The 11,158-nt window shown below is 47.9% G+C and overlaps 3 protein-coding genes across 3 annotated transcripts in view; 1 reads left to right on the top strand and 2 right to left on the bottom strand.

Moving 5' to 3' along the window:
* Nucleotides 1-2,408, bottom strand: part of BDR25DRAFT_272773 (ankyrin) — a gene marked incomplete at its 3' end in the record, with an annotated part of 6,431 nt that extends 4,023 nt beyond the window's left edge. The window contains exons 1-3 of the mRNA XM_033687330.1: nucleotides 1,958-2,408; nucleotides 1,051-1,908; nucleotides 3-1,000 (exon numbers count right to left, since the gene is read on the bottom strand). Coding sequence (XP_033540460.1) covers nucleotides 3-1,000; nucleotides 1,051-1,908; nucleotides 1,958-2,367 — 2,266 coding nt within the window. The remainder of the gene's footprint in view (nucleotides 1-2; nucleotides 1,001-1,050; nucleotides 1,909-1,957) is intronic.
* Nucleotides 2,409-8,609: 6,201 nt separating this feature from the next.
* BDR25DRAFT_362614 (uncharacterized protein) lies at nucleotides 8,610-9,307 on the top strand (the record flags this gene model as incomplete). The annotated part of the gene is made up of 5 exons (XM_033696602.1): nucleotides 8,610-8,662; nucleotides 8,710-8,762; nucleotides 8,848-8,922; nucleotides 8,958-9,193; nucleotides 9,230-9,307. The coding sequence occupies 5 exons, from the start codon at nucleotides 8,610-8,612 to the stop codon at nucleotides 9,305-9,307; spliced, it is 495 nt and encodes a 164-aa protein (XP_033540459.1).
* Nucleotides 9,133-11,013, bottom strand: BDR25DRAFT_307649 (HAD-like protein). The gene is made up of 3 exons (XM_033690874.1): nucleotides 10,902-11,013; nucleotides 10,386-10,846; nucleotides 9,133-10,322 (listed from the first exon to the last, which is right to left on the bottom strand). Exons 2-3 carry the CDS (start codon nucleotides 10,844-10,846, stop codon nucleotides 9,479-9,481), a joined length of 1,305 nt encoding a protein of 434 aa, XP_033540458.1. The 5' UTR covers nucleotides 10,902-11,013; the 3' UTR covers nucleotides 9,133-9,478.
* Nucleotides 11,014-11,158: the final 145 nt, after the last annotated feature.

Genomic DNA, 11,158 nt, shown 5'->3' with positions numbered 1-11,158 from the left:
ACCCTGGGCATTGACGTCGGCGCCCTTGTCAACCAGCAGCCTCACAATCTGCTCGTGGCCTCCAGATGAAGCCGCCTGGAGCGCGTTGCCGTAGTGTCCACCCTGGGCATTGACGTCGGCGCCCTTGTCGACCAGCAGCTGCACCGTTCTGTAATGACCAGCTTTCGACGCGAGATATAATAAGGTCTGGCTGTAGCTATCCTTGCTATGCAACGCAATGGCTCTCTCTTCTCCTTGACTTAGAAGCATATCCTCTAATATTACCGATAATCCTAGCCGTGCTGCGAGATGTAATCCTGTGCTGCCGTTGGGATATATCTGGCTATAATTTCTATACTTATACGTTGAAGTTAGTAATACCTGCGTGGCGCTAGAAACCAACTTGTTATCCGAAAGAAACGAGCAGGCTAGCACACATACTTCGCCTTGCACCGTTACAGCATGCTCTCCCCAGTGCTTGGCTGCATACTCCAGGAACTTGCTTTCCTGAAGTCTCTCTCCGAACTTTTTGTCAGAGGAGCAGCTACCCGTCTTGAACATGTCAAACGATAGGTAGGTGAGGCATGTTGAGGTAATATGCAGTTGAGCACCTGGATCCCATTTATCTCTGATGCGCTCGAAGTACTCTTGCGTAGTGTAGTGCACGAGACGGATAACAGCACTTTCTCGATCAACAACGGCAAGGCCAGAGCACACGGATAGCAGGTCCTCGACGTCAGGTACGTTGTCCGGATCGAGCTCCGCTTCCTCTGGTTCTACCGCTAGGGCACAGCACAACTCGGCTGTTGTGAGTGGCCTTCTTGCGTACGTAATCCATGACAGGACTTTCTTGGCCAGTTTGTAGTGACCGTCCAATTGGCTCTTAATTCTTTGCAAAGCATCTTCGTATGCATCATCAAGCGCGGCCAAGCCTTTTGAGAGGTTGGCCAGTGTTGTCTTGACCTTTTTTACTGTTGTCTTGTCGGATAGAGAATCGATGTGTAAGCGAGCAAGAAGAAACCTAAAAACTCGTAAGTCTATATTACGTCGTGAATTAGGCAAAGGACTCACATGCCGTCTACTGTCTCTGGGATCTTTTCTTCTATCATTTTCTGCAGTGCAGGGTTACGCTGAATACATTTAGGCAGTCGATATATCTGGCCAGCCACAAATCGCCTTACATCCTCATTACTAGCTCGTACCTCTAGCCTCACTGCTGTTTGAAACTCGACTTCGACTTCCGGTATAAAACGTGAGGTGGCTATAAGACGAATATCTTGTCCTACTTGCAACTCTCGGAGTCTGGCTAGAAACTGGCTACGAGTGCCGTCGCTGTCTCGGCACTCATCCAACGCATCGACTACGATATAGACAATCGAGTGCTTTGCAACTACTTCCCAGAGTGTGCTAAAGATCTCCTCGAGCGATGGCTTCGTACCTCGATTGGCATGCTGCTTGTGCAATCGCTCTATAGGCTCCGCTGTCGACGGTCGAGCCTGCACCAGCTGCTTGACGACAGCTGCCAGAATGCTGGAAGCCTCCTGCTCTTCCTGCGCTTTGTAGTTGCAGTACACGTACGCAACGCCGGACGAGCTGCTCTGCACCGACTTTAGCAGGTAGTCGATCGCGATCGCGGCCACCATCGTCTTGCCTGCGCCAGGAATTCCCGGGCAGAAGAGAGTACCCTTCGGCTCACCGAGCCACCTTGCGAACTCGGGTGCGTTGAGAAACCACTGGCCCGTTCCCTCCTGTCTGCGACCTATAATGTCTGATTGCTGGGCGGGGTAATCGGTAGGTGAGATCCATTCCACCAGCTTGCCGTGTTTTGTATCGGCTTGATCTTGCTGGATCTTGTCTACTCCAGACTGTAGGGCGGGCACGTGCGTTCGAACGAAGTTAGTATCGTCTTTAATAGCTTGGGACAGTTTGCTCCTATATGTAAGCTCTATGAATCTACGGTGCTGCTGCGAAGGCTTACAAGTGGTCTATCTGTAACGCGATCTCCACCAGCGTTTTCAAACGCTCTATTCGATCCAGTATGCTAGCAATCTCATCCTTCTTGAACCTCCACACTAGTGCTTCGCCTGCCTTCTTCAATCGACCTCCGTCTGTCATCTTACTCTGCAGCGCTTTGAGCGCCTGCTTGAACTGGTCAAGTGGCCCGTTGGAGGCTGCGAGTGCTCCGACATCAGTATACCATGGCTGGTTAGGATCCCCTTTTTGAACGTGATCTCGTAGGCTGCAAAGCAGATTACGAATGTTTGATATTTCAGCTTCGCAGTGCGTGCGGTCTTTTGGTGCATCTTTGACATCGCTCAGATACGCGAGAACCTTGGCCGAGAGCTGGAGAACTGTGATGATGCTGGCTGTAACGCTAAGCGGATCCATACCTAGACGAAGTCGACGGACGAAGCAAATGTGTATAGAAGAGCTGCTGGAGAGGAGGGAGGCATCGTGTAGGCAGTGAAGTTGCAAGCGTCTAGGCGGAGGGGTTGCCGCAACAAGGCTGAACAGCTGCATGTGATGTGCGTTGCGCTGTACCGTATTGTATCGATAAGACTATTTATGTACAATTACCTAGTAGGTTAATTATTGGCTAGAAGCCTTCTGCAGTTCGTGTTGAAAAGTACCAAACGATGCATCCTTATGAAATGGAGGTTGTTTCGTGCTCCGCGAACGCGGCAGGCTTTAATTGTCATCGCCTCGTGGTTGGCGTCGCTCGAGACGTTGGAGGCAGGTATGTCTCTCCGCATAGCTAGTCACTGGCTGCCAGAAGTTTCCACTATCAAGGCCCCTGCAGCACTGTAGATACCTTGCGGCTGGGTAGACCTTCACGTCCTCGTCGCCTGGGCGCCGTATGCAGCGTGCTGTCCCTCGCACCAAGTGCGACGTCTCAATTAAGTTTGTTGAGCCAGTGCGTCTCCGCTGCATGGCTAGAGCGACCCCGGAGTCGATCGAGCAACTACCAGCCAGGACTTCTGCAAAAGGAAGTCTCCGCAACCATCTGGAGTAGCGCAGGGCCCGCTGGCTGGGGGCTGTGACGAGGAGTGAAAAGCGCGAGTCAAGCGCTGCCGAGATAGGTAAGAAAACATGCTGATTCATTCTGTGCTGTATTAAATGCGTAATTTTTTGTCTTTTCTTCTGAATTTCTAGCGCATTTCATTCACTCTAGTTGTGTTCTGGACAAGCTGTGTGCTGCTGAGCTCCTGCTGAGCTCCTGATGCGATTCCATTGTATTCTCTTGACGCCCCATTCCCTCCGCTAGGGGTACTATGTAGTTATCGGGGAATCACAGGGCTTATACTATTGTAATAACAGCAGCACTGACAGCACGTAAGGGAAAACCTCGACGCTCACGCAAGGCCTCTCTAATTCTCCTGAGATACCTCTCTGCCGACCTTACAGATATCAAAAAGACCATCGATTTTTTACCATAATCCCCGGCCAGACTTTTAAAAATGCATACAATTCAAGACTTCCATGGAACCTTTCGTAGCATCGTCCTCTGACCAGTTCTAGTTGCAGTGGAAGTTTCAGGCTGGCAATCATCTGCAGATGACCACCGATGATGGTCACCTAATTCTATGCTAAGTCCATTTCTATGAAGTCGGCCGCTTGTTCGCCCAAAATACCTGAAGGCGCTGCGACTAGGTTTGCCGTTTTGTAAAGAAGTCGTCCTCGAGCTAGCACATGAAAGGGTTCAACGAAGGCTGGCTGAGAACAACGACTATTACCACATCGCTGACAGTCACTAAAGACCCGGAACAGTCTCGAGAAGCCCAAAGCCAGGATAGACCCTAGGGTGGGTTGTGGAGCCTCGCGTTTTGCCAAGCATATATGTTCCGAGTAAGATCGTTCCTCGACCGATCGAGTGAGACTTTTAACAATGTGGCTAAGCCAAATGCCTCCGAGATACGTATCCTCGGTTAGTAGAGCGGCTTGGAATGTTTCTGAAAAGCCAGCCAATGCACGAATTCTATCGCTCGGGAAACTAATCCACTGGGACGTGAATGCGCGAATTCAACCATACCATGCACTGTAGAGGACCGATGCCTTGGCCACGAGAGGGTAAAGTAGGTGGTTATTCGAGTTGCTTGTGTATGATCAATTAGATTGGAACATGCGGCAACGATGCTGCAGAATAGACGAACCCACATGCAACTCTCGCCTGGACAGAGGTTCCTCTTGCATCGTCTATGCCCTATTTGCGTATCGGGTTTGGCCTCTGAAAAGTGGTAAATGAGAGAGCACACCTGAAGGACTAATAGAAAGCACTTGGTCACATTAATTCCGTGAATTAAATAGACATAGTATAGTTTGAGCAGAGGTCGAATAGGTTATCAAGTCCGGATGTGCTCATTGCAACCGTCCAAAAGGCGTTGCGACAGACGCCAGCCATATTAGCGGCTCCGAACTGCCAATATCCCTGGTTGCCTATGTTTTAATAATTCATTAAATGTACTAACATCTTCCTAATGGTGTGCCGAAAACCTGGTGTCGCGGAGTAGAACAGAGGTACTTTGACTTCGAGCCAACCAACAACCTACCAACAATTATTACTTCTATCAAAAGAATAGCAGCGTTAAATCCAGCTACCAACTAAGCTATATTAACCTCTCACCTAAGAATTTTAAAAGCCCTGTTGTCATGTCGCATACGGATTAGTAGTCTGCGATTAACGTGCTTTCACGCTATGACAATACTTCTTACACAACGACAACACCTTGTCCTATCACTCATTATAATTTAATTAATTCTTTTATAGCATGCGATACGTTATATAATACTTTTAAGCCATTTACAAACATGGTTGAAAACGCAAATCCGCCACAGGAGTGGCCGTGTCATTATACAATCTTGAAACGTGCAGCCGCAAAAAAACAAGAATTTCACACTAAAATATCTTCACAATCGCGTAATAATATAACATGAAAAATGTAAATCTTGATTTTTATGTAATGTTTTCTACATCCTCTGAATGAACTGGAGTAATTAGTTTACTGGTGTTTATGATATTAAGATTAACCTCCGGATTTAAGATTACTTGAATTTCTTAAAAATGATACTCCCCTACCATCTAATATTGGAATAGACTCTATTTCCAAGTACTATCTATGACCTATTTAATTTTTCCATATTTATTATTTAGTAGTTGTTGAAGTTCCAAATAAATTTTTCTAGTAGGTTTAGGTTCTGACTAATCTCTGGTATGGCGAAAGACACCTTGTCACGGTGATGTTACAGCTATCAAACCCCTGAGTACCCTAAGGGCTTAGCACGGGGTATCTAGGCTCCTCAGCCTCTGTACCTCTGTCTCCGACCCTAAGGTTTACTCTCGTTACAGCCCCTATCCTGCATTCACTCTCTGTGCCTCGTACTTTCTGCTCGATACCTCTCACACACTTATGACCCGAATAAAACTAAAGGTACTTCGAACGTACAGCGACTTTAGTCTACACACACGCTCTTGTTCTTGTAAGGAAATTATAAACAATAGCTTCAGTTCTTTCTCTAGCTAGCTATTAGGTTGGATGTAAAAATTACGTAATGTTAGTTGCCTTGTACTTTGTTAAGCAGTTAGCCTGGTTTTACTCTGTAAAGCTTTCTCTACTACAACTGCATTGCCTTATTGTTTACTTATCTAAAATTGAGTTATGTTAGTCTTAAACGTGGTTTATATCCTTCTACAGCATTTTAAGGCATTGTAAGCTCCAAGCGTAGCGCACATCGCATGTCCGCCACGGAGGGTACATGTAGCACGCTAGAACCCTGAAAGCAGGCGTTGCAGTACAATTATTTTGAAAAGGACAACAAAGAGATAACGAGTGGAGTATGAAAACAACAGATATCGCCGTTACACCTCAACAATGCAATGAGTATCGACACCTGCGGAAACCGAACGCCCCAAATATTAGATCCATCCACTCCATCACGCGCAGCTAGCTAGGAGGATCCTTAGGATTCTCACGTCGTTGACCATGACGTTGTCCTTCGGGAGGGACTCATTCAAGTCCATGTGACTTTCATCGGAAGTGGTTTTATCAACTATAACTGAAAAGATGCCCACGTCTCTCGTCGTCCAACAGTTGTATTTTGTTCCTACAAAAAGGATGTTTCCGGTCCTACACTCCAGTGCTGTTGCTGTCTTTCTAAAAAGCTTCTGAATCGGACTGTCGGACAATACCAGGCCGCTCTCTGGGAAAACTCGATCAACAAAATTAATTATTCCTAGGTGCTTCAATGTCCAGAGAGGGTGAAAAGACGAATCTTTCCACAAGATGGCGGTTTTTTTCCCATGGGCTTTCCAAAGTGCCAGGAAGTCGAATATTCCGTGCTCGAGGTGGATCTCAGCCTTGTACGTAGCCATGTACATGTCCACCAAGGCTTTAATGTAAACGGGGTCGCTTTTCACGTCAACTGCGCCGAGCAGCTCTTCAAATCGCCCACACAGCCATTTTACTACTGGCTCCCAGTCTTCTTCTCGTATTTTGCTCGTACGCAGAGTTGGCAACAATCAAGTCAATCAAGTCGGGGTGAATTGCTTGATTGATTGACGGATCTGGCACGTTTTGATTGACTTAATTGACTTGATGGCACAAATAAGGCTTAACTTGATTGACTTGATTGACTTAATTGATAGATTACGTAGTGAATCAACCGCCGTATATCTCGTAGATAGTCTCCAGGTCTTCGGGAGAGATGGCGTCACTACGTGGACTTTTTGCTAACTTTGTAGGCTTCAAGCCAAGGCGCTTCCAAACCTATCGCCGCGATGAGTTCAAGCGCTGGATAATCAAGTCACCTGTACCAGAGGAGTCCCTGTTTGCGCGCAATTGGGCGGGCGTCGTCACCTTGTAGGGCAGCTCTCATAAAATCTGACCGGCTCCCAGCTGGCCCTGTACGTGCCTTCTTCGGCGGAGGCTCTAGAGTACTGACAGGAGAGGCGGCGTCTTTAAACTCTGCCCACAAGCGTTGAAAGCCAAGGTGGCAGTCGTCTAGCCAGCCTTTGTATACGTGGTAGAGGCAGGTAAGTTGGTGGGCGGTAGAAGTTGAGGAATTTCAGATATATGGCGCTAAGCCTAGTTAGGCAACTATCACGACTCTAAAGTCCCTTAAAGCCGAGCTGCCTCATACTATATTCACTACTCCCGCACACTAAAGGATCCTGTATCCCCCAGTAAACCTAAGATCCTAGGGATTCAAGTCTGTCAATCAAGTCAATCAAGCAGGCACAATTTGCTTAATTAACTTGGTAAATTTCGCCTGGCTAATTGACTTAATTGACGGCTATCAATCAAGTCAATCAAGTCAAGTTATCAAGTCGACTTGATTGTTGCCAACTCTACTCGTACGAATCGTTATCTCGTGCCAATATCTCTGCAAATTCCCCAGAGGCACCAGGAAATCAAGGTGAATCCTTGTCCACACCTTGATGATGGCTTGGTCGTCCGCATCGGTATGGTTGAGGATGGTGTGGTCGAGATGAAGAAGAAGCCATATTTTGGAGCGGATGGTGACTTCTACCGGACTGCTCGCCTGGAGAAGAGTACTCCCGTTTCTTTGGGGAAGAACACTCCTATTTCTCTCGGAAATGGTCATCCCAGTTTCATTATCCATTGTCTACTAAAAATAAGCATGATGAAGGTGGACTTAGTAAGTATGCGCGAGGATGTAACTGCATTTAAAGAAAACATTAAGTCGTTAACATATTCGGTTTTACTCTCAAATATTCTAGGTGGTGGGGTCAATTTAGGCCTGATTTTATGTCATAATCCGCAACAATTTTTCAGTTGTCCTCTTTTCCGTTGTAAAATCTCGGAGCTCAAGGTGGCGAGTGAACCACAGATCCAACAACCGCAACCATATCAATGATGAAAAATAGTTGGGAATATTACACTGTAGCAACGTGTCCATTACTAGTCGAAAACCCACACCATCCTGCCAGTGAGCAACAGCCACTGGGCTGTCCCTTCATACCCGATGTCTAGACAGCCACACAAATGCCATCGGAACCTCTTAGTAGAGATGAAAATTCGCCATATAGCTAGCTTCATTGACATGGGGAAATGGCTCAACGGGAATTTCCTTGCCTAGGAATTTGCATAGCGGCTTCGATCCCTTCTTGAAGTTCGGCTCTAGGAGACGTTCCTTTGGGACGACAGAGCGCACATGGGCATAATGCTTTGGAAACCTCGGCGGCTCGCGTCTCTCTTCTATAAACCGGCTTCGGCCTAAATATCTAGTATTATTTCAGACCGCCGTATACATTATCCTAGCAGATTCTAGCTAAATCAACAGTTACGTGTTAAGAAGGTATTGATGGAGACGGGCTTCATGGTCAACATGCCGCATCACAGCCGCGATCTTCCAGCTCAGAATCTCATACACCACCCCTTCCATCGGCTTGACCCAAGAGCCCATATCGCGGCTTGTAACAATGGGTTTGGCTTCTAGATAAACTTTTAGCATTTCTTTCACAAAGAACATCAATGTGATATCTAGGAGTAACTTCCTATGTCAGCGATAATTTAAATCGTAAGGGGACTAACTTCATATTTTTCTGAGAAGTTATCAAGCTCTTCTAGCTCGTGCATTTTGCCAGTTGATTACAGGAGCAGTCAATTAGAACCATGGGCATGGGACTTCTCATTTCACTGTTGACGAACTCTGCAGTCATTCTCATGTCTGGCTACGGAGTTAAAGCTATTTGTGGTTTGGGCTAGAGATCAGTTCTGCTACTACTGTGCTATCTACTATGTTGATATTCAATGACGAGGATCTGGGTGAGTTTCTTGCCTTAGTATACTGAAGACTATAACTCACTCCACTCTATGTAGCTGTTTGTATGGGCTGCGTAGGGCAATGTAGTGTCCCTTGAGGGCTGCATTAGGATATTTGTCTATATCAACATATTGAACAAAGTTTCACTGCAGATTTATCGTCGTACCTTTCACCCAGACGGATCATCCCGATCCTAGTCTCCCCCAAAGTTATCAATCTGCTTCTGGAAGCCATTCAAAATGCGATTCGACAAAATTACGCTTGCGGTTTCCTGGAACAGATTATTGCAATGATAACATTTGGGACCGCAACGGTTGTCACGACTTTTATGATGACAGGGAAACTACGTAGGCAAACGAAGGAGAGCAAGGATGACGATCCATTGGATTTTAGTGTGATTAGTCTGAACATGAAGGAAATGTGGGTGAACCCTGTATGAAATGAGGGATGTAGGTGTGGGTCATCTTAGGCTTATGTAATTCCAGCAATAAGCCAGTTTTCAACACCCCGAACCCAATATTCGCCTACCACCTTATCAGCCCCTTAACTCCCTACCCCTCAATCCTTCACAAACAACCCAGAATCAACCATCACCCTACTAACACCACCCCAAAATTCCACCTCGGGTATGGCAGAGCAGATAAAACAAAGGGGTATCACTCACTCACGTCTCCCCCTCTCCCGTTCCGCCCCCTCCATATCGGCTGTACATCTGACATCAATTGGTCTGCAAGGAAACCTTGTGATCGAGCTCTCCACCTTCGGCAGTAGCATCATCCCAGTCGAGCATCCATGTGCCATCCGCTTTGAAGGGCCACTTCTTGATGAAAGTGGACACGTCAGTTTGCATCTTGAGGACGTTAAGGTACCCAGCAACCTCCCTCAGCACATCTTCCTTCATTTGCTCGGGAGTTGCGAGAAACTCTGGAACCTCGATGAGGTTGTGCGGCTGAGCATTGGCCTTCAGAGCAGAGTCGTCAATCAGGACAGTGTTGTGTTGGCCAAAACAACCACCGTATTCATAGTCGGGATGTTTCTCCTGAACAGTGCTCGACCAGATTTTTGAGAGATCTTTGTAAACCTGCACATTCATGCTATAGTGGTGCGGCGCTAGACCAAATGTGTCCCGACCCCAGCAAGCAGTGAGCATAGATTGCAGATCTTCGTCTAGGACGTTCTTGACAATAGGATTTACGTTCGCCGGCTTTGCGCTTGACCAAACCATGACGGCAAAATTCTCGAATAGGTATCGGAGGAACGGCTTAAGGAACGGCCGAGCGATTAGATGCGTCGGGCGGTGGCGGTTGGGACGGTATATCAGCGTGCCGTTGAGGTCAAGAACAACTAGGACTGGCTGTGGAGGATCAATCACGAATGGTTCCAGGGTAGCGGCGGCGAGATATTGCTCGGTAGGCTGCGGTGGCGGCAGCATTATCTTCGCATCCCTCTTGAGGGGTTTCTGAGCCTTGCTTCCATTCTTGGCCTGGCCTTTTTCCTCGGCTTTATTCTTCCTCTTTCGAAATACGGTAGAGGCTGGAGTGGTGTATTCGGTTGAGGCCCTACTATGCTTGTTAATACGCCAAGACTGATCTTTGTAACAGCGGATCAGATGTAGGGTATTATACGCATTGGAATCGACACTGTCCTGTCCAGACTCCTCCTGCACATCCTCCTGTCCCAGAACGTGTTGAGAAGTGGGGTCTTGGTGGCGCGACATCATTTGCGCCGCTGGCTGATAGGTCGACGGTGGCAAGCCTTGGCCATAGTGATGCCAGAGGCTGGGATGCTGTGAGAAGGAGGCATGTTGCGTGAAGGCGTACGGCGACTGCACCGACGCAGGGACGAGATAGTGCTGGCTCGGCTGCCAGTTGTACATATTTCCAAAAAGGCCTGGGTATGCGTACGGGTTTGCGTATTGGGCGGGGGAGCGGAATGGGAGAGGGTGCGACCATGGTACGGTATTGGCGCTGGCCTGGGGGACATGCCCCTCCGAGGTCTGGTTCAGCTCGCCGTGATTCTGAGAGGAATCTTCCGCGTCAGCTTCGTGCGACTTGCCGTTGGTCGGTGGGGCCCGCTGTTCGGCCATCTTGTGTGGGTCAGTAAGAAAAGGCGAAATCAAATGGTGGAGGTTGCTTTTGTACCGTGGAAGAACTGTGGCGGGCGACATGGAGTAGGCGGAGATAAGGCGCAGCCCTCCTTGGCGGTGAAAGTATCTGAATTTGAGGCAGGCAGAAGAGGCGCATTCGCTGTGGCCACGGTGGTGATGGTGGTGAAGATGTTAGCGGCCTGGAGGTGAACAAGGGCGTGGGGCTCCCGGAGGTCGGCAAATCGATGTGCCGTTGCATGGGCCATTTCGAAAATGTTCGAGGTCGTCAAATACACCCGCCGATGAGCTTCG

The sequence above is a fragment of the Lindgomyces ingoldianus genome (assembly GCF_010093535.1).
Source record: "Lindgomyces ingoldianus strain ATCC 200398 unplaced genomic scaffold BDR25scaffold_57, whole genome shotgun sequence".
Classification (NCBI taxonomy): domain Eukaryota; kingdom Fungi; phylum Ascomycota; class Dothideomycetes; order Pleosporales; family Lindgomycetaceae; genus Lindgomyces; species Lindgomyces ingoldianus.
This window is presented reverse-complemented; position numbering and strand designations above follow the sequence as displayed.

Coding starts and splice junctions, on each gene's coding strand:
- BDR25DRAFT_307649 (XM_033690874.1), bottom strand. CDS start 10,846: ATGGCCGAACAGCGGGCCCCACCGACCAACGGCAAGTCGCACGAAGCT. Junction 10,323..10,385: donor GACAGTGTCGATTCCAATGC/GTATAATACCCT, acceptor TAACAAGCATAG/TAGGGCCTCAACCGAATACA.